Source organism: Ricinus communis, chromosome 8, assembly GCF_019578655.1.
Source record: "Ricinus communis isolate WT05 ecotype wild-type chromosome 8, ASM1957865v1, whole genome shotgun sequence".
NCBI lineage: Eukaryota > Viridiplantae > Streptophyta > Magnoliopsida > Malpighiales > Euphorbiaceae > Ricinus > Ricinus communis.
In genome coordinates this window covers 10,271,119-10,298,376 of record NC_063263.1, presented here as the reverse complement: position 1 = coordinate 10,298,376, position 27,258 = coordinate 10,271,119, and the positions used below count along the sequence as shown (strand labels likewise).

Below are 27,258 nucleotides of genomic sequence, written 5' to 3'. Positions count from 1 at the left end.
ACCATTGGAAATAATTTTGATTGCTTGTTAATGTGATGTTGGTGAGTTTGGTAAGATCGTTTTGAGACATGATGAGAATTTTGGTTGGCTGAGTTTTTGGTTGGGATTTTGATTGTTTGGGTAAGGGATGACATGATCATTCCTGCTCTGATACCATGATGAATTTAAGCTTCTATTATCAATGATGAATATACAGTAATTGTTAGTATTATGAAATTACATGAGAAATGAGAATCCTGTTATATACTAGTTTTTGAATGCAACGGTCTTATTGTTATTTCTTGCTGCTTGTTGCACTCCAACGTTCAATTCTAGCTTAGGGGAAGGTAGAAGCAGCCTTTTTCCCTTAGGGGAGAGTGTTTCTCCTTTTCCCTAATAGACCTGTGATGATCAGAAGTTCTGAGGCCATATCCAACAGTCAAAGACTGTTGAACATTGTTGTCATGGTCTGGTGGTTTTGGTGTGTCTTCAACAAGTATTGGGGCTTCTTCAACATTAAAATCACCCAAGTAAGCAAGAGACTTACTTCATTTAGTTTTTCTATTGTCAGGTTTGTCTGCAAATCCAGCAACAAACCTTCACATCAGTTAACAAAGTCCCTGTTACAAGGAAGTCCGACCTCTGCTTGGGTTGCCAATCCCTTCCTGATTTATCAAATCTTGCGTCTATAACAAGGTTTTGATTAAACGAACTTATCATTTTTCTTATAAAAAAAAAGAAGAAGAAGAAGAAGAGAAGACTTCCTCCTATAAGCAAAAACAGTCGCATGACAAAACTTTCCTCAGGTTTTATATATTTTACATGGATTGACAAATACTAGCATTCTCGTATGAGACATTCTACTTTTCAATCTGTTAATAAGATTATTTTTCAATTTGGTTTAGCTTGTGATTTGAAATCTACGAATAAAAATAATTATTGTCTTCTTGCTATCAAGGCAAGCTCACTAGATTTTCTTTACCATCTCTTTTGTATTCAAGTTCTTACTATTTGAGGTTCATATATTTGGACATGGGGAACCCTTTCCTCATGTTCCAAACCAAGGACATTGCTACTTTGTAATTTTTTTATTGATGTCTTTACTCTTTACCCGTTACACTTGTTTTTTCCATTTAAGCCAAAGAAATGAACTTTCAAAAGTGTTCCTAATGTTTAAAAACCATGTTGAAAAACAACTTAATAGCAGTTCTAAAGCCAATCAAATAGATTAGGGAGGGGAATATGTTCATATACTCATGCACAAAATTGGGTTGTGGAACCAATTATCCTTCACATTTTTTATTCAGATGCATCAATGTAAACTCATAGTAAGGTACTTTTTAAGTTTTGGACTCATATTTTTTATTTATTAATGTAGTGCAAACTCTTATTTTAAACAAAAAGTCTCTTTATTTTTGTTTATAGAAACAAAGACTAAAAAATATGATAGATTTCTGGTTGACTACTTTTCTATTATTAAAAACATATATATAGTAAACATAATTTTTTTAAGGTCAATACTGTATATTAACTTTGGTCTTTCACGTAATCATTTTGGCTACGGATGTCTAAAACTTCTCAGTAACCAAATATATACTTTGAAAAACATTTAAAATTTGATGAGTATTCTTTTCCCTATATGAAAGTGAATTTCATAATCTTCAACAATAATTACCTTTTTCTCTCTTTGACAGTGTGTTAATGGCTCCAACTAAGAGAAGGGTGTATTTAGAATATTTTAGACCAAACAGGGGCATAACAGAACCAAAACACACATATAGTGCCAATATGAGATTTGGCCTAAATATTAGGTGCAAGATTGAAACTTTTCCACAATAAAATATCTCAAACGAAATTTGCATCCAAAAGATCCAAAAGATATTTACATTCCCGCCACTGTCCCTCTTTTCTCCTATCAAAGATCAATAGACAAGGACAATTTCGTTATTCTATCACAATCCTTCACTGCCTAATTCCTCCGCATATATGATATAGTATTATCCTCTCATATATCAGTCACCTCAAAACCCTAGTGATATTTCCTTTCTTTTTTTTCCTCCAATTTGTTTACATTTTAGTTCTTAAGTTCAATTTTCTGTGGGCACTAGGTCTTCTTTAAGCTCTTAAGGTAAACTCAGTTTCTCTTAAAAACAATACAGATTATGTGATTATCAAAACCCTAAAACTAGATTTGGATTTTAATTTTACTCTACAGGTAAAATTAGAATGGAAGAAGTTAAAGATACCGAGGCTTACGAGGAGGAGCTACTCGACTACGAGGAAGAAGAGGAAAAAGCCCCTGACTCTGTCTCTGCTAAAGCGGCTGATACTGCTAAAAAGTTTGTTCTTCCTTTAAGTTCTTTTGATACTATTTTTTACAATTTTCTTAATTTTTATGTTTTGGATAGTTATTTGCTTCTGTATTTGGATTCCATTCGGTAAATTTGTATTTGAGAAATGGGGTCTGTGTCTGTGTTCGAGCTAGCAATTGGCATTCAGTATTGTTAATCATTATTTTGTAGTTTTAATGTACTTCCTTGTGCTAGTGGATGATCTTCTTCGTATAGGGTGACTATTCAGAGTCTCTTGTATTCATGTGGCTTTACTTTGTATAATGCAGGGGATATGTTGGGATACACAGTTCAGGTTTCAGAGACTTCCTACTGAAGCCAGAGCTTCTACGAGCCATTATAGATTCTGGATTTGAGCATCCTTCAGAAGGCAAGTTCTTTTGTCATGTATTTATTTAATAGTGATGTCTTTGACATTAAATGAGTTGGACTGAATCTAGATATATTCCTTTTGATTGTTTGCTTTTGTGAATCTGAATTCCTGCAACCATTTGGAATTCAAAATTTCAGAGTTTCAGCAAAATTGAACTCCTTTCACCCCAAATATTCAATTTCTTCAATCTCAATGCATATAATTCTAATTGCAGTTGTTCCAGCTCTTAGTTCGGCCATTAGGCCCTCTACTAGTCTTTTGCACCATTTACACGTTTAACTTCTTATTCAAGTCAGATTTGCTGCCCCACACTTCTCCCTTGACCTGTGCTTGTGTGATTTGAAAACTTCAATGTGTTGTTTAAATGGAATAGCCATTTTAATATGTTACTTCCTCCATGTCTCATATTAGGAAGCGGTCATTTTCTTTAATAGGAGAATCGGAACTGTTTCCTGAACTGTACAATAGTCGAGAAGTTTTCTATCTTTCATTCTGCATTCACATTGGGCAATTTTTTTCTCACACTACTTTTGACTTTCTTTTTAACATTTTGCAGGTAACTACTACTAACTATATTTGCTGAAAGTCATAGTTTCAGCAAGAATACTGGTTTTCGTAAACCTTTCCTTTAAAAGGATCTGGAAGGTCTTTATACTTAATCAGGATTCATCCACTACGATTTTGTTTCCTTCATTAGTGCAACACGAGTGCATCCCTCAAGCAATTCTAGGAATGCATGTCATATGCCAAGCAAAATCTGGGATGGGAAAGACTGCCGTATTTGTTTTATCCACTCTGCAGCAGATTGATCCTGTTGCAGGTCAAGTTGCTGCGCTCGTTCTTTGCCATACAAGAGAATTAGCATATCAGGTGATGCTTCTTGAAGTGTTATGGTCTCGTCTTTTGTGTGAGTGTTGGGGTGGATTTTTTGGTTTTGGAATTGAGTATTGTCCTTCTGATAAGAAGTTAATTGCTTTATTGTCTTCTAGATATGCCATGAATTTGAGAGGTTCAGTACATATTTGCCGGATTTAAAGGTTTCTGTCTTCTATGGCGGTGTCAATATCAAGATTCACAAGGATTTACTTAAAAATGAATGCCCTCATGTTGTTGTTGGAACTCCTGGAAGAATATTGGCTCTGGCCAGGGATAAAGATCTTGGATTGAAGAATGTGAGACATTTTATCCTGGATGAGTGTGACAAGATGCTTGAATCACTTGGTATGTTGTTGACCTTTGATCCACTGGAATAACAAATAATTTTCTTTCTGTTTGTATGTTCTCCTTATATATTTGTTGCTATTGTTAAATGCTTGTTTGTATTGTTGATAGATATGAGGAGAGATGTGCAGGAGATCTTCAAGATGACTCCTTATGATAAGCAAGTTATGATGTTTTCAGCTACACTTAGCAAGGAAATTCGTCCTGTTTGCAAGAAATTTATGCAAGCTGTAATGATTTTTACCACTTAGTAATATAATATACTCGATATATTCTAATCTTTGCTATTTGCTTGAGGTGTATGATTCAGAATGGCTTAGGTGGTATTCCTGCATTATACATTCCTATGGTAGGGAGGACAGATGAGTTTTCTAGATTTTTAGCTGAAAGAACCCTTTTTTCCCACTTTGTATGTTTAAATAAGTGTTATTTGTTTTGAATGCCACTCTTGTAAGTGATAGGTAAAATCCCTACTTTAATTCAGCCAACTTGTTTTGTGAAATATTAGTTAGGTTAGTTGTATTAAGTAACAGTACTAACTAGCTTTCTTTTATTTTATGCAGTTTTATTTTATCCTTTAATGCTGTATTTCTAATATAGGAAGTATTTTTCTTGATTCTATCAGCTTTGGATAATCCTAGCTCAACTTCTTTCCTAAATTCTTTTTTCTTATGGTGTGCTCCTTTCAGCCTATGGAAATTTATGTAGATGATGAGGCCAAGTTGACTCTTCATGGTCTTGTACAGGTATCTATAGCATAATGACACCTTAAAGTTGAGCCTTGGCTATCAAACAAATGTTTTCTCATCTAATGCTGCCTTTTCCTCCCTTTCTTGCAGCACTACATTAAATTGACCGAGCTGGAGAAAAATCGAAAGTTGAATGACCTGCTTGATGCCTTGGATTTCAACCAAGTTGTCATCTTTGTCAAAAGTGTGAGCAGAGCAGCTGAGCTGAACAAGTTATTGATGGAGTGTAACTTCCCCTCTATATGTATTCACTCTGGAATGTCTCAGGAAGAACGGTATTTATTCTCAGTTGACAATCTATTGATGACTAGTGCAGTGTATTGGAATTTCCCAATGGGTTTGATGCCACATCTTATATTGGTTATGATACTCAATTAGAACCTGAGCTTAACTTACCATGCAAACCATTTTTTGTACTTTTGAGTCGCCATCTGCTGTCTGATTGAATTGGGTGGGTTTGTTTTAATGTAGGACCAATTTAATGTTATTGTACCGTCTTTTATTCTCCTTGACATGTGTTCTAGCAGTATGAAGCAATCATGCTGTTTTAGTACCTGCTTTGGGTTTGGTTATCCACCTGCTGTCCTAGAGCAAATTCCTTAGCCATTTTTGTTGGCTGCCCTTTGTAGAAGAGGTGTGTGCTTGTACCCATGTGAAGCTCTGGGAGTTGCCAGCCAACATGACCTGTGTTTTGGGGAAGCAGAGGGGAACTGGAGTGGATTTAAGGACTGTTCTGGAGTGATTTAGAAAGTATGAACTGCATAAGGGTCTAAGTTTTCATTACGATTTTCTGTACTTCTGCTCTAAATTCTTGTTTCTGGAAACTTCCGTACGTTGAAGTTTATCAGTCCTTTCTTTTCAGTTTATTTATATATTATGTTGGTCTTTTATATTTGTATTGCTTCTGAAGCTATTACTTTAAAATCCAATTACCTTTTGTATATGATGTGTAGCATATCTAAACCAGATCAGATGGGAAATGTGAATGTTGTTTTGAAGGACATGCTTTGTATACTAAATAAATTACATGAAAGTCGAATTCTTGTATTACATCTTTTTCCTGAAGTATGGATTGACCGAGTGTCTAATATTCCGTGATTTCTATGATTTTAGGTTGACAAAGTATAAGAATTTTAAGGAGGGGCACAAAAGAATTCTTGTAGCGACTGATTTGGTTGGAAGAGGAATTGATATTGAACGTGTTAACATTGTTATCAACTATGACATGCCTGATTCTGCTGATACCTATTTGCACAGGGTATGTATCATCTGCATACATTTACTTTGTTATTAGATGATTGGAGAAAATTTGCTTCTAAAACTGAAGTTTTAGCTTCTGACAATGTCAGGTGGGAAGAGCTGGTAGGTTTGGGACCAAGGGCCTTGCAATTACATTCGTCTCCTCTGCATCAGACTCAGATGTTCTGAATCAAGTACCTTATTCTCCAATAATTCTCTTTTGTACAATAAATTACATATTTTTATTCTTTCTTCTTTTATCTTAATTTACATCATAATGGTTTCAGGTTCAAGCCAGGTTTGAGGTGGATATTAAGGAGCTCCCTGAGCAGATTGATACTTCCACATATAGTAAGATCCTATCCAATTTCTTTGCTTGTGCATTTGTTTTTTGCTCATATTGTATACCGCTTGATGTAAATCATAGTTGTTAGACTTGGCTAGAGACAAAATGTTCAGCATCCTTATGGATGTGTTCATCAGTAAAACTCGTTAGCAACTTAGTAAAATCAACTTAGCTGGAGCCCTTTTAATTTTATAAGTTTCAGACTTGCATACATGAAGGATACATCATTTCCGTTGGAGTCCTCCCACACCCCTCAATTCATATTTTATCCTTTCTAAATGATCCGAGAGTAATGGGATATTAAATCTATTGGGACGGCTTCTTTTTTTTTTTTTTTGGGGTTTTCAATGGATGTTTGTTTAGCAACTGATTTTGAGGCTGAGCATCATTAACCTACCCGTGATGAGGAAGTCCCATGGTTCAGTGGCATATTAAGTTTAATTGATAATCTGTGTGACCCGGTCAAATAGTTGTACCGGCTACAGCTTAAGCAGCGGGTGTAATAAATATTTGCTCGAGATGATCGAATTTTCCTTCATTTCACCTCATGTCATGGTTATGAATCTGACACTTCTCTCATCTTATGTGCAGTGCCATCGTGATCGACAGACGGTTGATATCATGAGAGCTTGATAGGTTGACTTATTATCTTGTAATATGCGATTCATGCAGGCAGTAGTATTACACTGGGACATTTTTGGGTTATTTTCTGTCCCTAATTGTTAAGTTTTTCTATCCCTGATGTATTTTATAATCGGAATGTTGCATTGGTCAAACTTTGATGTGGATCTATTATTATTGTTATATGTTGCATCGTTTAAACTTAGATGTATATTTACTGCTTTATGCATTCCAATACATTTGCTTATTCAATGGTCGATGCTTCGATCTATTTATTAGGGAGTGCTTTTTTTAGTAAATATTTAAATATAAAGAGTATAATATTTTATTTAAGTTTAATATGTTTTATATTTTATTTTTATTTTTATTTTTGTGTATTATTAGTTTTAATTTAAATATTTTTATTTTTTATAAAAAAGGTTAAAGTTACAAATATAAATTAAATTAAAAGTATAAAAAATTGTACGTAAAGAGTGAAGTTTAATTTTTTATATATTAATTTTTTATTTTTTATTTAAAACATAGAAAATGTACGAATGTCGTTTTATAATTTTTTTTTAAATAAAGGGTTTGATAATATGTAAAAAATGAATTAGAAATGTTTTATTTTTTAGTTATTGTTGTTAAGCTACTGATTTATACATTAAATTGATTTAAAATTGGAAGGATTTTAATGAAAATATTTAAACTTTTAAAACTAGAAAAGTGGAATTTTAAAAAATAAAGGATCTAATAATTTATGTACTGAATCGAGTGAAAATTAGAAAGACTTAAGTTAAAATATTTAATTTTCTAAAACTAGAAAAATGGTATTTGGAAAAGTAAAAGGCCGAATGATTTATGTATTGAATGGAGTGAAAAAAGTGAAAGGACTCCAGGGAAAATATTTAATTTTCTAAAACTAGAAAAATGGAATTTGAAAAAGTAAAGGATGTAATGATTTATGTATTGAATCGAGTGGTAATCGAAAAGACTCAATTGAAAATATTCAATTTCTTAAAACTAGAAAATTGAAGTTTAGAGAAATAAAGGGTCTATTTAGTTGGAGAAAATCAATTCTTTTCCATTCTATAATTTTCATATCTTTCAGTTTCTCATTTTTCATTTGTTTTTAATTGTGAATTTAATAGTGTATCAACTTATTTTGTTCATAATGTAATACTACAAATATTTTTTGTACGTACTCATAATTCAATCAGCTAACTTTTAATTCTTCTTAAAAGAAATTTCCGAAGCTATATGAGAGATTTAATAGATTTTTTTTCTTTTGTTATAACCTTGTTCAAACTTAGGGAACCAATCAGTGGCTCATTTTATTGATTCGAGTTCTAAAGCTCGGAAAGTTTCTCTTCTTCATCAGCACTTCTCCCCAAGTCATGCGGATTCTTTGATTTGGCATTTTCACCCGTTTGGGAGGTATACAGTTGGTTCGGTATATTTCTCATGGAGCATTTTGCTCCGTTCAGAGAATCGTCGCTCTAACATTTCTTCGTTTGGGTCTGTGAGCCCTCTTTGGAAGCTGAAGGCTTCTGACAAGATCAAAGTGTTTCTTGGAAGCTGCTTTCGAATGCTTTATGAGTAGGTTCAGTCATGGCTCGGCGTTTAGTCAAATATGGGACATGTCAACGGCGTGGAGCATTAGAGTCTCGAATGCACTTGTTCTTCCATTTCTCTTTTTCTCCACATACCTCTGGGTATTATTTCCTCAGCTTTTCACTTGTCGTCTGTTCAAGTTGTTTGGGACCGGTTACTTCATGATTTTCAGAACATCACGGACGATGATTCGGCTCCTAAGTTGTTAGCTTTTACCTTTTGGAATTTATGGAAAGCAAGAAACGTTCTTATTTTTTACAACAAGTGGCAGAAGGAAGCTGATATGTCATCTATCTAGTTAACACAGAATTTCCTGAATGCAACTTAGCCATTGTGGAGGATTCTGATCAGGTTAAGACTTCTCAGGTCTTTAGCCGTCTGCTTCAACTCCTTTACCTCATTCGGACTTGATTAAGATCAACAGAGGAAATGTTGGTTTTCTTGCATGCAATGCCAATGATCAAATTATTAATTGTCATTCTAAACTGTATGTTGGCACCAGTGATATCCTTTCCAATGAGAAAATCTTGCATTTCGGGATAGCAACGTTCGGGCTGCTGAATTTTCTTGGTCTAAGGTCTTGTTTGAAGGGAATGCCTTGGTTGTTATTCAAATGGCTGAGAAATCCTTACAGATTCTTTCTTTTACTGGAACCGTCTTTGCTGATATTTCCGACTTACTGCAGGAATTTAGCTTTATTAATCCCTCGTTCTTGTAATCATTTGGCTCACGGTTAACCCAAAAACGTTTTTCTAGTTTGATGGTATAAAATCTTCTATCTCTATTAAAAGAAAAAAACTTATTGCACAATTTAATTTTCAAAAAATGAGACAGATAATATCCAACTCAATTATTTCCACCTATTTTTCTTAAAAAGAAGATTCTTTTGGTTACAAATTTATTTCTAAGTTTGTGCAAATTCATCAATTAACAGGCCAAAATTTGATATACTGCCAAATGTACTTGATCTGCTATGCCAGAAATATATTCCTGTTCTTTTGGTTTGAAATGATCTGTAGTTTTAGTTGGAAATTTATCTTGGATTTTGTGAATTCAGAATTTGACTTCATGTCTTCAGATTAAAAAAAAAAAGGCACATTGAACCGCACTGCATTAATTCTTTTATATGTAAAGTAAAATTATATGATAATCAAAATTACAGGTTCTAGAAATTTCACTGTAACATCTGCAAATTTTTGTAACAAAATTAAGTAAGAATAAGAAATTCAAAAGCTTTTAGAAAAATCTGATTATTATAACGTAGTTAATTAATACCGATATAATATTACGCAATTCATGCATGAAATACCGATATAGTATTATTTGAAGTTATGATTCTTTCTTTAGCAGTAGTGTATAAGAAATGAACAAGTAAAGAAATATGGGTCAACCTAGATTTCTTGCCTCAAGAAGCCAATCTAATTAAACCATGTGTATATATATATGTATCGCCTTCTTTAGACCATTGATCTCTGCAAGGAAAAATTGATTACTTCATCTTCTTCTTTATACCTCTTCCATTTTTCTTAAGACACAAGATGGTAGTTAAGTAATCTATTACAGTTAAATACAGTTTTAGCTCATGAACATACAGCTAATCATAATTTCTTCTCGAACATTTTGGCAGGATCTCTTGAGTATTGTGTATATGTTGAGTCTCGGCTCAGCAATGTTCAGTGTCGCCTGGAGTCAGCGCAAGTATAATGTTCTAAGTTATGGAGCCGTTGGCAATGGAATTGTAGATGATACAATGGTAAAACATCTTTGACTTCTGTATTCTGTTGTTTATTTATTGCCTTAAGAAGTTGAAAATCTCAAATATTATTTACTACTGCTTATTATTATTATTATTTTCTGGAACTGGCGAATTGCAGGCGTTTATGAAGGCATGGAATGACACATGCAAAGATTCAAGAAGACCCGTAATGGTGGTTCCTATGGGAAAGACATTTTTGGTTTATCCTGTAACCCTTTTTGGCCCCTGTAACTCTAGCAACCTCATTGTTATGGTAAGTTCAAATAAAGTCATTGAAAAATTCGAATTAATAATTTCTTGCAACGTAAAACAAGTCAAGATTTGTGGATTATTATAGAATTTGTCGAGCATTATTGTATTTCATTTTGTAACTTACAAGTGACAATTCTTGTTTGTTGCAGATATTAGGAACTATAATAGCCCCTGATCATCCCAATGTTTGGAATGGAAGATTCCATGGAACATGGTTGGCATTTCGATATGTAAATGATCTTACTGTGTCAGGCAATGGTGTGGGTGTACTAGATGGGCGTGGACATCGCTGGTGGGAAATCTCTTGCAGATATAATAAATCGAAGGTTCGCAATATTATAGTCTGCATGGAATTATTAATATTACTGATTTTTAATAGAATTACTGTAACTTCTTGAATTCTTATTTGCAGGATTGCAACATACTTTCCCCCACGGTGAGTACTTGCATATACCAGTTATTTGCATAGGTATGTAGCAGTTTAAAATATTAACTAGTTTGATGGTATTGCCTTTTAGATAATCAGTTTCGAAATGTGTAAAAATGTCAACCTGAGGCGAATTAGTACTGTACGAAGCGGCGGAGGTCATATCGCGGTGTTCGGCTGTGAAAACGTTCGATTTTCAATACTGAATCTACAGTCTCCTGGAAAAAGCCCCAACACTGATGGTATCCACATATCGCACTCAAATTTTGTGCACATTCATAAATCAGTAATCGGCTCCGGTAATTGACATTTTTGAACCTCCCTCTTTTAGCTTCTTTCATTTTCCTTTTTACTTACCCCTCTTGAATTAGACATTATCAGGTAGCATAAAACCATGCCGTAAGCTAATTCTTGTTAATGGTCTTGATTAACAGGTGACGACTGCATATCAATGCTAGATCGTAGTTACAACGTTAACATTACTAATATTAATTGCGGACCTGGTCATGGTATAAGGTGAGTGATTTCAGCATTTTCAGTGCAGAGAAACTCCAAAGTCTTATGAGGGTTAGGGGGAGAGTCCTGTATGCATGTGCGATTCTGCGAAGAGCCTGTCTATGCGTACTCAGGACGTTTTCCTTGGTTTCCTTTCTGTAACAGCATTGGAAGCTTAGGTTCAGATGGAACAAAGGTAGATGTTCAGAACATAACTATTCGTAATGTGAACTTCTACAAAACAACCAATGGAGCAAGAATCAAGACATGGCAGGTATATATGATGTTAAAATGGACATGAACCAATCTTCAAACCAACTTTATAAATCCTCAAAATTCTATAGTTACATTATATTTTCTTTTCTCCAGGAAGGGAGAGGCCGAGTTCGAAATGTTGAGTTCTCTAACATAAACTTAACTGATGTGAAAAACCCAATAATTATTGACCAGCATTATGGTGAACCCAAAAATGCCCCACCAAAAAAGACGGTAAAAACATGTTATATTTAGTTAATTTTACATATATATATCCAAATCAAATAATTCTATTTTTTTTCTTTTTGTACTGCACAGAAAAACGGAGTTCATATAACTGAAGTGCGTTATTCAGGATTTGTTGGGACATCAATGACAGATGTGGCAATCAATTTTAATTGTAGTGAAAATGTGCCTTGTACGGATATCAGTTTGGAAAACATTAGATTAGCAAAAAGTGGAAAATCAAGGAAGAAAGTCAGTGCTAGCTGCAACAATGCCCATGGATTTGCTAAAGGAGTTGTGGTGCCTGCATCCTGTCTTGTCTACTGAAGTTGACAAAAGAAAAACCCACATGTAAATCTTTTCTTCCAGTCATTCAGCAGTTTGAACAAGAATATCAATTTCCTGTTGTCAAATGTTAGCTTGTGTTATTCATTGTAATTGATGAACCTTATTGGGATTGAAGAATTTTGATTACTAATGCATCATAGTATAGGTTTTATTACTTTTTGTAAGAGTTTAATGTAAGGATTTTTATAAATTACATCCATTATCACTAAATTTCGCCCTAAACTTAACATTCGAGAGGCTTAATTCAAGTAATATGTAACAACAGTTGTTCTTCAGAATAGAGGTATCGAGTTGAATGCTAAAGGATTTATAAAATAAGGGTGAGAAAATATAGCTATTCTTTGTTGCCTCCTATCTTTGAAGCTCCTAAATTATAAAAATGTTTGATCTGAATTTAATTTATTAGCTTACTAGAATCAATCAAGTCATCTAATTAAGGTCAAATTGACCTATGCTATATTTAATTCATGACTACAATTATTCAAATAAATTAAAAAAACCTATCCTAACATTTTGTGGGTAAATTCAACATCACATTTATTAATTTTTTAATCTTTTTTAGTATTACTATTATTTTTTTTTTAATTTGTGTTGCTTATCACTTGTTCGATTTATTTTTACTGATATATGATTATTGAATTTAATTAATTTATATATTAATAATATCAACTCATTAATAATTAGTCCATTCAAATTGTGAGATAATTTTAAATTTTCTCCAAACTAGATATATTTAGAAATGTAGTTTGCCAATTCAAGCATTTTTAAATCATTAAAAAGAGACACTTAAAAAGAATAATAATTTAAGCTTTAAATTTTATCAACAGGAATGTCTCCACCAGATTACTGTATTTTACTTTTGTTTGAAGATTTGAAATGTTTGCGGTTCCATTACAAAATTTATGAAAGAGTGAGTAAAATATTTTTCCAAAAAATCATTTATTTTTTATTTTAGTTACATTATAAAAATTATCTTCTGGTGTTTGTTGTCCGTCGACTAAACATATTACTTCCCCCTTATTATTATTATATTTAAATATGTAAATCGATTTAATTTTTAATTTCTAAATTATATTATTTACAAAATCGACAACTGACTCACAATATATAATATAGTTTTCATGAGCTCAGAATTAGGTCGAACTCAAAAATTAAGTAGTGATTAATTTTAAAATACATATAGCAACCAAAATCCTAATCATGATTAATTATAAAGTATATACAGCAACCAAAATCCTAACCATGATTAATTTTGTTTCATGAGATCTCTTTTTTGTACTCTATAAGCAAAGTGTTTCAGAATGAATGAGCAAGATACTTAGATGGTAACACCTTTATTTTATTTAATTTTTTCTGAAATAAATCTCCATTAAACAATTGAGAGTGCACTGAAGGAGACTGAACCAGAATATGCAATGCCAAGGAAGGCACTAAAATTTATGTAATTTTCTGAAACGAATATGTAATTTCCATATTGGATTATGTAACTCCTACCATTACATATAATGTAATTGAGGTTAAATGTAAAAAAAAAATAAAATAAATAAATTCAGATTTATAGCAAATTTAAATAATTTATTACATTCTTAAAATCAATTTATGATATTTCCTGTTAAAGTTATACCCAGTTTCATTTGTCCCGTTAAGCTGCATCTGTTGTTTTACCCTGAAGGTTATTTGGCCATAATTTCTTCTCGATCTTTCCATTTAGGTTCTGGTTTTGCACCATTTTCAACAAAGTTTTGCCACCATTTTGGCTCTTTCAACTCTCTCCAGTAAACCAGCACCAATTCCTAGTCAATTCACAAGTGTCCATTACTCTTAAAAATAACAATAATAATATATAATAATTCAGAGTATAAATATTGATATTATTTTATTTTTAATATTTTATTAATATAATTAAATACTAGATTAACTTAATTATTGATTAATTAAATATATTATTTTTAGAATTTAATTAATATTACTTGACAATTATAAAATTTTAATTCATATAAATAATTAAAAATTATATATAAACTCATTAACAATCTATATTAGTAGAAGAACATATAACATAAATAAATTATTTAAATAATATTAATTTATAATTTGTAATTAAAAAATGGATTTATAATGACGGAGTGTCGCAACGGTACTCTAGCAAAACTCAATAACTCAATTATTCTGTTATTAGTTTCCTATTTTAATTTACTAAGGCCCTTGTATTGGCTTAATTATCCTATATATCCCATTCAAAAAACTTACCATACAATTTAGCAACACATTATGATAATTTTACGGTTAGAGTCATGAGATAAATAAACAGAAACATGTAAACATTATCAGATGCTTAGATTTTTCCAATCAAGATTCAAAAGCCAGACTGACCTCTGAAATGGAAAATGAGAAATCCATATGGAAACATTCTTGCACTAATCAGAATACTAAATTTGATGGGATCTCTTTTTCTTTTCTTTCAGACATATGGGCTTAATGAGAAAGATAAGCAGAGGGATTACTTTCCATAAGAAAAAGAATGGAGGATTTCACTGCAAAATTATCCGCTTTAGCTACCATTTCTAGAGCATAAAAAATAATTATATATAGAGACCAATACTGCAGTTGCTGCCACACCTGCAAGCTGTGTTGCTTTGTGGCTTTTCTTGATTCTTGCATTTTCTCTTTCTCGACTGCCAAAAGATGGTGAAATTTCTCCCTCTCTCTCTTCAGGCATATTGAATTAAGTTGGAGATTGAATTTGACTTTTGTGATTCCCCCCCTTTTGTCTTGTTTTCTTTTTCCTTGCAGGATCTTTACACTCTATTCCTGGTCTTGTGCATGGCTTCATTGAGTTCAAGCAAGGTTCCTGGTCTTCTAAATGTAGTTGATTTTGGAGCTGCTGGAGATGGAAGAAAAGATGATTCTCAAGTATACACCTTAATTTTGCATAAATTCAGTTACTAAAAAACTTGTCTGTTTCTTTTTTGCTTGCTGCATTTGCTAGAATCTGGGTATGTGAAGCTCTAAATCTTTAAAAAAAAAAATGCTTTCTTCCATATGCACTAACCTCAATCAATGATTTGATATATACCCCAAGATTTGCTAGGATTTTCTGTCATATATGGGTTCAACCGTACCACAAAGTTTGTTAAATTAGTGAACACTGCTGCACATACTCTCAATTTTATACTATTTATTTATCTTGCTTGGTAGTCGCAAAATGTTAAATTAGAATTTCTAATTGGTTTGAAATCTATACAGGCTTTTATGCAAGCATGGCAAGCAGCATGCAAAGCTACACAAGAAATTATTCTGAAAGTGCCAGCAACAAGAACGTTTTTACTAAAGCCGGTGAAATTTATCGGTCCATGCAGGTCCCCTAGAATTCACTTTTGGGTAAGTAATTATATATATATATATATATATATATATATATATATATATTTGTGCACATACGTAAACAAGACATAAATCAAGTATAAATAATACTTTACAAATCTTTTATTATATATATATATTAATTTGCAGATTCAAGGGGATATAGTAGCACCAAGTCAAATATCAGAATGGAGTACACCGTACATGGATAGCTGGATTGTCTTTGTAAATGTAAATGGACTCGGTGTTGTTGGCAGTGGACAAATTGATGGCCGTGGCTCTGACTGGTGGGATTGTGCAGTGGTATGTAGGTCAACCAAATTGCATAATATTTTCTTCTTCTAAATCTATGTTCAAAATCCACAAGATTTTCTTTTTTCTTTACTTAATTTCCTTGAAGAAAATTTCTTACTCATGGTATTAATTTGTGCAGAAGACTCAGTGCCCCAGACCTATGGTAAGTTACAAGAATTTATGTGCATATGTTTCTTTTCTTGTTAAAAATGTATGAACTTAACTAACACAAGATCTGCTTGTTGATGATGAGTAGGGCATGAAATTCCATTTCTGCAAAAACATTCAAATCGGAGGATTGAAAATAATAAACAGTCCATCTAGGTTTCTGTCTGTATCTCACTGTGATGATGTGTTAATCTCCAACCTTAAAATTATTAACCCTGAAACAAGCCCTAATACTGATGGCATGGATCTTACTCACTCCACCAACATCCACGTTAAGGACTGTCACATATCCACAGGTATATAACCTACGAGTAGAGAAACTTTTTGTTACCCATCAATATGCTTTTTCTTCTCTAAATCTTTTAATTTGGTATGAAATGTATACGTATAGGTGATGACTGCATTGCAATTCTTTCTGGCTGCTCCCACATTAACATAACTGGGGTATCATGCATTCAAGGCCATGGTATAAGGTATATCACTGGCCTTCTTAATTAGATATTATTTAATCCAGAAATTGCTCTATGAAGATAGCTTAGACGTTTCCGCAGTTGACAGTAACCAGACTAAGCCATGTTGGTTTTGTTTCTTCTGTTGAATTAACTTTTCGAATTAAGTGAATTAACACATTGGTAGCTCTTGACCCACATTAGGGTAAATGTTTTGAATCTGATTACCTTTTAATTGTAGTATTGGTAGCATGGGAAATCATGGAGATTATGACACAGTGGAAGAAGTACATGTGAGAAATTGTACTTTTGGACCGGCTTTAAATGGAGCACATATCAAGACATGGCAGGTAAAATTGAAAGATAAAAAATGAATTCAGTCACACTCGTAAAATAACTTATATAAAATATCTCTTATTGTTTTTTGTTTTAGGGAGGATCTGGATATGTCAGGAATGTCCTATTTGAAAATATTACATTGTTAAACACTTCCAATCCAATCAATATTGATCAATATTACTGCCCCAGAGGCAACTGTGCTGAACAGGTAACAATATTGTTAGAGTTGGAAAATTAAGTATTGTCAATTTTGTATATGCATACTAAATTATATTATGTTTATCTTCTTCTTTTGATTAAAATTTTAAAGGCAAGTGCCGTCAAAGTAAGCGGTATTACATTCACAAAATTCAAAGGAAGTTCGTTCACAGACCCAGCAATCAACATAGCTTGCAGTGAAACTGTAGGGTGCTCTAATATTGTACTTGATAACATCGACATTACTCCTTCAAGTGGAATCAAGAAGGTTGGATCAAAATGCATCAATGCCCATGGAAGATCTGGCTCCACTGTTCCTTCAGTTGATTGTTTATCCAAATATTAGTCTTCTGTTTGTTAGGATAGCTACTTAGCTTCTTTTAGAAAGAAAAGAAGAAAAAAAATCACCATTGCCATGCCTTCTGTTGCTTAACATTTTATACAATGCGACACAAGCTGTAACTATAATTCTTTGCATCTAATAAAATGCCCTTGCAGTCTTGCTTTTATGCTCAAAACAATAAGCCGTATCAATTATTATATCTAATTCCTCTAATTTTGATAAAATTAACTAAAAATTGTAAACTTTTTTTGTAATGCTAGCCAAGTTCATATTTTGCTAGCATATAAATGTAAACTGGTTCAATCATAGAAACATGACTATGAGTATGGAAATGAAAATTAATCATGAAAATCATTCTCTCTATCTCTAAATTCTACCTCAAATCACCATGACAAACTTCAAACTTGTTTGTTATCTATAGAAATCTCAAAAAGAATATAAAGGATGCATTGCTATCAAAAATCATAGCGATTGGAATCCGAAGTCGTAAAAAATAATCATGGCTGAAAGTATGGCCTGCCTTCTTTCACTCGCCTCCGCTATTACCGCTGTCAAGTGTCTCCTCCACTAGAATCGTCGGCCTTCGCTAAAATATTCTGTCCTAATAACAATTGCATTTGATTCCAAAAAGCTTGTAATTTCTAATTTCGTGCATTCCTTCGTGTCTTTACTTCCTAAAGGAGTAAAGACTAAATTGGTTTTAAATGAGAATATTTTTGGATTTTGTTTAGGAAACTCAATTAGGCACTGACTTTTTAGGTGAACAGACTAGTAACTTTTTAAATTTCGAGAATCCCAAGAATCTTGCAGTAGCATTAAAACATATTGCATCCTTGTAATGATATTTAGCACAGCATATTGCAATTCCATGAAGGAGAAATAGAAGAAATTTTGTTCACCATTCTGTCTCATATAATTCTCACTCCAATGCTTCGCAAAATAAAGGTGAAACATCTTATGAACATATACAATTTTATTCTAAACTTTATTCCTTTGAGTCAAATTTCTTTACTCGTTCTATCATAGGGTACATTGTTAATTATTCTAAGTTATCTTCTTTGACTGAAGGGTAGGATCCTTTCTTACTTAGAAAATTTTTTCTATTTAATTTATGCAAGTTCAAGGTCACCCTCAAGTTTTAATTCTTTGATCCACGATCCATACTGTTTATTTATGGAGAAACATAAAAGAAGTTAATGATTGTTTCACTATATTAGCCCTTAACTTACATACTTTGTTTGAAGCAGGAATTGCTCATTGGGATCATTGTTTTAGCAATATGGAGCAAGTCGGGTGAAGCAATTTCTTGCAGTATAATTACAGATGTGATGCAATATGGAGCTGTTGGAGATGGAGAAATAGACGACTCCGAAGTAATGTGTTTCTATGCCTGTGATCATCTTCGCTTATCTGCAACTCATACATTTATAGGGTTCATTAAGCACTTATAATTCTTCAACTACTTTTCTGACTATGTCCGAATGCAGCAATGCCCAGATCTCCCTCCTTTGCGTGGTTAGAGGAATTGAAAGGAGGAATTATACTTGGAGATGTGGAAGCCAAATAGAAAAGGAGAGCAAATAAATAACAATAATTATAAAAATTGTGAGGCAATACAAACATTTTTAAAACTCCACGTCTTAAGAGAAGAAAAGAAACTGTGATAATCTTATGTGTGAATGTGGATAACATGTAAAATTCATATTCTTAAAAATACTTGTATGAAATACATACACAACATTTTAAAACTTTGAAGATACGTTTGAACAATTTTATACCAAACCCATGAATAAAAACTGAAGTTTTGAGAAATTGGAGTGCTAGTGCACGTATTTGAAGAAAAATAAGTCAAATATATAAGTAAAATCTTTTTATATGAGAAGGGTTTTTCATTTTTGAATGTTCAAGATTTGAATATGGACTAAACAGGTTGATTTTAGCTTTTGAATATTTCAAGATCCTATTCATTTCAAAATTTTCTTTTCAGCTTAATTTTCTTTTAAGTTTTTCTATTAAAAATCTGTAATTTAGTCACAAATGGTTTCCTATGAGAGTGAAATTCTTTATCTAATCATCTAAATTGACTGAACAAATCGGAATACTGACAAAATGTTCCTTGAAATGACTTATTGAAGTTTTCAGTGAATAGTTATAGAATTAATCAGTCGTTAATAACCATTCTAGAGGCAAATTGGGTAAGATAGTTGATTTTACGAAAAATTGAATCATGAATATTAAGTGAGGGGCCAAATTGACCTTAAGCTTGGAAATTTTATAAAGGAGCCACCACAGCAGTTTTTGTACTTTCTATTCTATGCATGCTTGCAACATTTCAATCAAGGCAACTACATAATTATTATTTTCGAAACATAACTGTTTTATTTTAATGAAACTTCTGAAGGGTTTTATGAAGGCTTGGGAAAGCATTTGTAATTGTGATATAAGCTCCGCAATCCTACTAATACCGGCAGAAAGGACATTCTTGTTAAAGCCAGTCAGGTTTCAAGGTCCTGTAAATCCTCCCCAATTAACATCCAGGTTATTTATATGCTTCATACTTTTTATTTACTTGTATATTTCTTTTGTGACAAATTACCGTCAATATTAAATTCGGGATCGTTCTAATTCTCACAAACCTAATTAACTACTGTATTCTTGTTTTAAATCTCATTAAATTTTATGTGTATACGCAATGGAAAATATAAATCTGTAATCTTGGAATACTAATTGCAGGTTTTCGGAGATATCATTGCAACAACTGACACTACAGCATATGATGATCGTGACAATAAACAGTGGCTCGCTTTCTTTAGTGTGAATGATCTCGACATCAATGGAAATGGAAAGATTGATGGCCAAGGTGCAATTTGGTGGCAGAAGTTCGACGAAATCGGCGGGAGACGACCCACTGTAAGCACACCCAACAATACAAAATTAATAAAAAGAAAAATAATGCTTATATATATCATAAACTATATGTAATTCTCCAGCCAAATATTAAAGATAAATAACATATATTCAGTATAATTCTCGATTTATACATCAATCGACATATAATTATTACGGTTTAAGTAAGCTTTTATTTAATTAATAAATCAATTATTTCGTAGGTATTTTTAGAAATTTTATTTATTTAATTAATTTTTTTTAAAAGTAAGATATTGTAAGAAACTACTTGATGATATGCACAACCACCCCAGGCATTAACGTTCGACCAATGCAACAACCTTCAACTTAGTGGATTGACACATATTAATAGTGCCCAAGACCACATCCATTTTTCTGGGTGCAGCAATGTCCTTGTCTCTGACCTTCATATAACTGCTCCAGAATCGAGCCCTAACACTGATGGCATTGACATTAGTCACTCCAGCAATATCCAAATTCATGATTGCACCATTGGAACTGGTACCCTTTTCTTCCTTTTAATTGCTTTCCTTAGGCACATTATTACTATTTTATTTACTACTTTTTATTTTGCATGTTTCTTATAAATAGGTGATGATTGTGTTGCCATTGGAGGAGGTTCCTCAAACATCAATATAACTGGTGTGACGTGTGGACCAGGCCATGGTATAAGGTATCTGATTAACCCTGCTAATTAACCTTATTCTATATAATAATAACTACTCCTAAATAATACAAAAATAAATTTTCTTGTGTTTTAGATTTTTATATGTTTTACTTACAATTTAATTTTGGCCTTTTCTTGATGTAATTTTCTTTGTAGCATCGGAAGCTTAGGAAAAAATGGAAAGAGTGACACAGTAGAAGAAGTGTATGTCAAGGACTGCACTCTGAAAGGAACAACAAATGGATTGAGGATCAAAACTTGGCAAGTAATGGAGTTATTATATAGATAAAACCATCATATTAAGAGGTTAATTAGATTCACTAAAAGAATTCATAACATTTTGTTTTTTGAATCACTCATTTTCTAGGGAGGATCTGGACACGCTAGACAGATACATTTTGAAGGGATTACACTTGATGCAGTTGACAACCCTATCATCATTGATCAGTACTACTGTGAACATAAATCAGCTTGCAAAAATCAAGTAATTCCAGCTGCCATCCTGGCAAAATACATGCTATACAAGGCTTTTCTTTTCTTTTTTTTCTAATATAGAATATTGTGTGATTATCCACCGGTTATTAATTTATATTGATATCATATACTTTAGCACAAAAATTTAATTTCTTATCTCTAATATTTAAATAAAACTAAAAGTTTGATTCTCTTTTGATTCAGCGATTTAAATTTTAAGAGTATTTTTTTTACAAAAAGAAGATTAATTATACAAATTTTGATTTCACCATTCTTAAAAGTGGAAAAATCACATGCTAATAATCTCTCTCTATAAATTGAATTAAATCAAAATATAGCAGATTCACCAATAAGTTTCTTTTCTGTTAATCTATGTCACAGACATCAGCAGTGAAAGTGAGTAATATCTTCTACAAGGGGGTGCACGGAACTTCAATAACAGAAGAGGCAATTCAACTAAGATGTAGTCAAAGCACTAGTTGCAGTAACATTTTTCTTAGTGACATTGACATTATATCTGCAAATCAAGGGATTCAAACTCATGCCTTCTGCTTTAATGCCTATGGAACAGCTTCTTACTCCACTCCCGTTGTCAATTGTCTAACAACCTCACTCTCCTACGAAGGTTTGCCCTCCCAACAAGAATCTGGGTGTCAATCACGAAACAGCCAAAGTGTCAAGGTTCTGCATTTCCTACATGAACAGTTAATTGTTGTCCTAACTCTTTTATGTTTCGCGTTTCTCCATTCGTTAGCTATCAAGTAATACTCTTTCTGTATACTAGAGATAGAACTAAGAGATATATTTTTTTGTCCATCATGTTTCAAATTGTACTCTGAGGACACTCTCAGACTCCTAATGGCAGAATTTTGATTTATACTGATAATAGTTTATTATTTAGCACGAAGAGTTCGAAATATGAATAAATGAAATGCCGCATGTATTACAAACTAACAAGCAAAATAGTAAATTATTTCGTATATATTTCTAAACAGTTAGAATTGAACCATCATATACTTTATTTCTGGGACTACTGTTTGGTACAGTCGGTAGGTAAGAAAGACACAGCTTTTTTCTCAAGGTCATACCCTACCAGAAAGTTCATCTGAGCCAAGTTCCCAAAAATGGCTATATCATTAGATGGGATCATAGTAAAACAAAGCAAATCTTCCTCTACTTTGGCAAATGTATTCACAGGCTGTAATTCCACATCTGCACCAGTAAAATGAGCAGTGATGATTGGAAGTTCAATAGCCTTTTCATCTTTAAAGCAGATGTTGAACAGCCCATGTGGATCACTAACGCGTTCTCCCTTAACGGCTTCTTCCACTGCTGAATCCAAGTTATTGAAGAACTCAGAATCAAGAAACGTCAATGTTGTACCTGAATCAATGATAATGTTACCCTTTTCGACTTCACCATTCCATAAATTTGTATAAGGTAATCTCTTGTTTTCAACACTAATTGCCTCTAGTGTCAAGTAATAGTAAGTCTCAGGCTTTTTAGGTAACAACGGAGTAGAAACCACATTATAGTTAGAACCTGAAATGTTAATGTCATTACCAAAATTAATCTTGCTGGTGTAATTTGATTGTTCTGATGTGGGTACTAAACAGTATGAGAATTTGCCACTTAGTTTAGGACCTAGCTGAGAAACAAGAGACATAGAACCACCTCCAAGGCCAATTATACCAGAACCTAACTCATCAAAGGTGCCACCATTTTTTGTTCCACAGCCAAATGCAACTTCTTGAAAATAAGCTATAGCAGCACTGGTGCTGCTATTCGTGGAGCCAATGCCAAATCTTTCAATGGCAAGATGACCATCAGAAAAGGATTGATCTCCATAAGAGTAAGTGTAACCGCAGGTCTTGACAAATCCTCTGGCATCACATGATCGAGCTTCACCATCTAATTTATTGCAAAACTCATTCCCGCATAACACATTTCGATAACTTGAAGACCGCCTAGGATCGAAGATAGGAGAATTCTGCTTGTAACACATTTCACAAGGCTGACATTGAACCCAGATTAGATCACTACCTGTATCAGCAATTGCAAGTATCTCAACTTGTGGATTGCCAATTGAAATTCTCATGAGATATTCTCCACCGCCTGGCACTATATCAGATTGGACTAGTGCTCTCGCAGAGATTGAATTTGGCTTGAAACGATTAGCACGCGATATGGAACGATGAAAGGAGTTCCGCAAACGATCAAAGTAAGTATCCCTCGGGTTGTAAAGTGGAGAAACGGAAGAATCGCGATGAATGAGACTGGCAGAAAAACCGGCATTCCTGGCTTCTACAAGTGAAAAAGCTGATACCATACTAATGAAGGCTATGAATAAAGAGACATAAATACTGGAAACGGCAGCCATTCTTTTGAGATGTAAGACAAAGAAAATAACTACTGTCAAGACAATGAGTGCTTCAAGAGTGGATTGCGATGACCCAATTTATAGCAAGAAAAGGAGGAGAGGGAATTTAAGAAAAGGTAAAAATGGAAGGTCATGGGGTTAACTTACTGTTATGGATATATATTGGGAGATGGAAGATCAATATTGAAGGAGACAAAGCGGTGCATTGTTACTACAACTCGTAACTGCTATATGCTATAAGTTATACTATTCAATACCCAATTCATTTCATAGATTACCTTTCGTAACAAAGACTAAGAATACATTGTTTGATCATCCACAAGAAGTTCAAGATTTAATTCTTCAATAGATTCACATGTATTTGGCTTAGGCTTCATGGGGTAAAAATCTTGTGAATGCATGCACTAGTATCCCATTTTTATCTTGTTGCCTTAAATCTCTGTTGATAGTGCTCATACTTCCCTCCAGGATGGGATTTTCTATATATACCAAGTTAGACCGTGTACAAATTCATGCATAGCACAAAAACCCTTTTTTCTTTTTTATACTTTAAAGGGCTAACTTTTGCATGCCGCTATATGTTAAACGTCATTTCTATGATGGACTAATTCAAGGTGATTCATAAACATTCGGCCTAACCAAGATTTTCTAAACAAAATTAAGTAAAGTGATGTTAAATTCAAGTTCTTTTTCCCTTCATTTGTATCAAAAAATATTTGAGGAATCAGGTCATACTAGAAAGAAAAAGGAGGCAATAGATTATTAAATTGCAAACAAATCGCACGTGGGCTAGAATTTGATCAACCTGAAAGCTGAAATAAGTTTTGGACCGACTTCAACTAAAGGGGAAAAAATTAAAAAGAGTACCTAACTTAACTGCCACAGCCTAGCATGAAGCAAGATTCATTCTTTACCATCCAAAACCATATATCTCTCTTCCTTTTTTTTTTCTTCTCTCTTTCTCCCTCTCCCTGAAACTCCTACTTGCTCCGCTGCTTCTCGGTGCAGATGGGCAAGAGGCCGCCAGTACCAGATATTGAGGTGGGGGCCTATGTCAAACAGCCGCCGCCTCCTCCTCCTCCTCCTCCTCCACCACTCCCTGAGAAATGGCGCTCCTGGCTGGTGCCTGTCATATTTAGTGTTAACATAACCATATTTGTTTATACAATGTATGTGAATGATTGCCCTGCAAAGACAGGTGCAGATAAATGTCTTCTATATGATCTTTTAGGGAGATTTTCATTCCAACCATTGCAAGAAAATGCTGTCCTTGGACCTTCCGTTATCACGTAATATTCCTCGTTCTTCTAAGTCTGCAAGTTTAATCTTTTTATGTTTAGTTCCTTAATATCATTGGCAATTCTGATTATTAAATTTATTTTCCATTGGCATTTATTCTGTTCCTTCCATTTTCCGTCTCTATGCTTGATTCTTGGTTAATTTTTTTATTTTTATTTCATAAATTATTGCTGTTTCATAATTGAAAGCTTTAGTTTGTTACTCATGGATCTATCAAAAATATGATATCAATATTACTTAGTTCTTTTAGCTATTTTGGGGCAACACCTTTTTTGAATCGCTTATAGTTTCAGGACTAACAATTTGCAATAACCATGAGCTTTAACTCGAGAAAGTGATAAAATTCTAGTCAATTTCTGTTAGAAACATTTACTAAATAACAGGATAATTAGGATTGGCAGCATAGACATTCAGACTCGCTCAAACATTATATCATTTATACTAATAGAATTAGCATTTCTATAGCAGAATCCCGACAGGTTTTTACTTTATCTAGCATCATTATATTTTGTGCTTGAGCTTCAAAGGACATATATTTCTTGCATTCTTGCAGAGTTATGTAATATTCAGATTATAACAGTTTTATTTCAGATCATTGCTAGCAGATTCATCCAACATGTTTTGAGTATATCTCACTTGTCTTTTCTTCACAGGCTGGAACGTTTAGGGGCACTTGATCCGATGGCAATAGTAAAGAATGGCGAAGCGTGGCGCTTCTTTTCCTGTATATGGCTACATGCTGGAGTTGTTCATCTGTTTACAAATATGATCAGCCTTCTATTTATAGGAATCCGACTTGAGGAGGAATTCGGGTTTTGTAAGAACTTACCAATGTAGATTGTATACAGTAAAATTGCTGCTTTAATTTATATTCAATCACTATTGATACTCAATTACTTAATATGGCAGTGAGGATAGGAGTGTTGTATGTATTGTCCGGTTTTGGTGGAAGCTTGATGTCTTCTCTTCGTCGGAAGCCAAGTATATCAGTCGGTGCATCTGGTGCACTTCTCGGACTTCTGGGATCAATGCTATCAGAGCTCCTCATGAACTGGACAATCTATGCAAATAAGGTAAACAGCTGGTGCATATGAATTCAGAACGTAAATAACTTGTCACAAGCTAAAATATGTCATCAACACGATGTTGCTAAACAGTTTTTTTTTTTTTTCCTTTTTAACCCTGTCCATTCAGTGTTCAGCAATTAGCACCCTCTTGCTAATCATTGCCCTGAATTTGGCCTTTGGTCTCATACCTCATGTGGACAATTCAGCTCATATTGGAGGATTTCTTTCAGGATTTCTTCTTGGATTCATTCTTCTAATGCGTCCTCAATATGGATATGTAAGCAGCAGGTATATACCTGTAGGATACAATATCAAAAAGAAATCCAAGCACAAATGCTATCAGTACCTACTGTTGATCACAGCATTAGTTGTCCTAATTGTCGGGTAACTGAACTTTTCTTCTTCTTTTTCTTACTTAAACTAGGAATTTCTTCACTGCAATAAGCTTTGGAGATATTCACATTAAAACTATTAATTTTTAGCTATTGTTTCTGATGTTGGCAGATATATATGGGGTTTGGCTGCACTGTACGGTGGCCATACATTATAGATACCTCCTGAATTAGCTAGTTCTTCAAAGAGCTCAAGACCAGAAAAAGAAAACTTTCCTTCTATGTATGTACACTCCTACCGAACTATAAGTTACTAGTATAAATGAAATACATTGCGCACATAATTGTGTGTTAGATGTAGAATTATAGGCAGTTGTGCGTTTGTAGTAATGTATATTGCTGTTATCTTCTTTACTCATCAGTAGTATATTGCTGCTGTTCTCTTTCAATTTCAAGGTATGTGTTTTTTGTGAGTGAAGCTGAAGGAGAGCAGCGCTGAACAGACAACACATCCTAAGGCTTTTGTATATTGGCTCACATATAGTATGTTAAATAGATAAAATACTCGGAATCTAAAGAAGTTGTAGGTTGTTTCATTTTAAAAGATAATGATCTCAAATCAAGAACCTCTCTTTAGAAGTAGTCGGATTTTGCTTTTAGTAATTTTCTTCCTGGTGTAAATTACTATATAGAATCTATAATCTTGCAAGATATCAAAGAAGGTGCTGATAGATGTTATTAACTTCTG

The 27,258-nt window shown here is 33.3% G+C and overlaps 6 protein-coding genes across 6 annotated transcripts; 5 read left to right on the top strand and 1 right to left on the bottom strand.

Annotated features, from left to right (window-relative positions):
• The first annotated feature begins 1,940 nt into the window (after positions 1 to 1,940).
• Positions 1,941 to 7,084, top strand: LOC8282320 (DEAD-box ATP-dependent RNA helicase 15). Its single transcript, XM_002517573.4, has 12 exons — positions 1,941 to 2,107; positions 2,195 to 2,318; positions 2,600 to 2,700; positions 3,401 to 3,573; positions 3,693 to 3,924; positions 4,036 to 4,154; positions 4,614 to 4,670; positions 4,764 to 4,948; positions 5,787 to 5,931; positions 6,023 to 6,106; positions 6,200 to 6,263; positions 6,850 to 7,084. The coding sequence occupies exons 2-12, from the start codon at positions 2,206 to 2,208 to the stop codon at positions 6,858 to 6,860; spliced, it is 1,284 nt and encodes a 427-aa protein (XP_002517619.1). The 5' UTR covers positions 1,941 to 2,107; positions 2,195 to 2,205; the 3' UTR covers positions 6,861 to 7,084.
• A 2,001-nt stretch (positions 7,085 to 9,085) lies between these two features.
• On the top strand, positions 9,086 to 12,245 carry LOC112534606 (polygalacturonase ADPG1-like). The gene is made up of 11 exons (XM_025157077.2): positions 9,086 to 9,186; positions 9,407 to 9,473; positions 10,100 to 10,225; positions 10,347 to 10,481; positions 10,630 to 10,806; positions 10,893 to 10,916; positions 10,999 to 11,206; positions 11,342 to 11,423; positions 11,568 to 11,676; positions 11,772 to 11,891; positions 11,976 to 12,245. Exons 1-11 carry the CDS (start codon positions 9,086 to 9,088, stop codon positions 12,207 to 12,209), a joined length of 1,383 nt encoding a protein of 460 aa, XP_025012845.2. The 3' UTR covers positions 12,210 to 12,245.
• A 2,609-nt stretch (positions 12,246 to 14,854) lies between these two features.
• On the top strand, positions 14,855 to 17,531 carry LOC8282319 (probable polygalacturonase At3g15720). Its single transcript, XM_048378529.1, has 10 exons — positions 14,855 to 14,918; positions 15,024 to 15,143; positions 15,477 to 15,611; positions 15,744 to 15,896; positions 16,027 to 16,050; positions 16,144 to 16,351; positions 16,447 to 16,528; positions 16,746 to 16,854; positions 16,938 to 17,051; positions 17,154 to 17,531. The coding sequence occupies exons 1-10, from the start codon at positions 14,916 to 14,918 to the stop codon at positions 17,385 to 17,387; spliced, it is 1,182 nt and encodes a 393-aa protein (XP_048234486.1). The 5' UTR covers positions 14,855 to 14,915; the 3' UTR covers positions 17,388 to 17,531.
• A 964-nt stretch (positions 17,532 to 18,495) lies between these two features.
• On the top strand, positions 18,496 to 21,990 carry LOC125370909 (probable polygalacturonase At3g15720). Its single transcript, XM_048378357.1, is given in 9 exon segments — positions 18,496 to 18,519; positions 18,632 to 18,757; positions 19,786 to 19,891; positions 19,894 to 19,922; positions 20,118 to 20,294; positions 20,585 to 20,792; positions 20,883 to 20,964; positions 21,115 to 21,223; positions 21,326 to 21,990. Coding segments are annotated over 9 exon segments (1,044 nt in total). The 3' UTR covers positions 21,509 to 21,990.
• A 472-nt stretch (positions 21,991 to 22,462) lies between these two features.
• LOC8282318 (probable aspartic protease At2g35615) lies at positions 22,463 to 23,812 on the bottom strand. Its single transcript, XM_002517571.2, has one exon. It carries the CDS (start codon positions 23,810 to 23,812, stop codon positions 22,463 to 22,465), a length of 1,350 nt encoding a protein of 449 aa, XP_002517617.2.
• A 754-nt stretch (positions 23,813 to 24,566) lies between these two features.
• On the top strand, positions 24,567 to 27,087 carry LOC8282317 (RHOMBOID-like protein 5). The gene is made up of 5 exons (XM_002517570.3): positions 24,567 to 25,101; positions 25,765 to 25,928; positions 26,021 to 26,184; positions 26,306 to 26,562; positions 26,683 to 27,087. The coding sequence occupies exons 1-5, from the start codon at positions 24,821 to 24,823 to the stop codon at positions 26,726 to 26,728; spliced, it is 912 nt and encodes a 303-aa protein (XP_002517616.2). The 5' UTR covers positions 24,567 to 24,820; the 3' UTR covers positions 26,729 to 27,087.
• Positions 27,088 to 27,258: the final 171 nt, after the last annotated feature.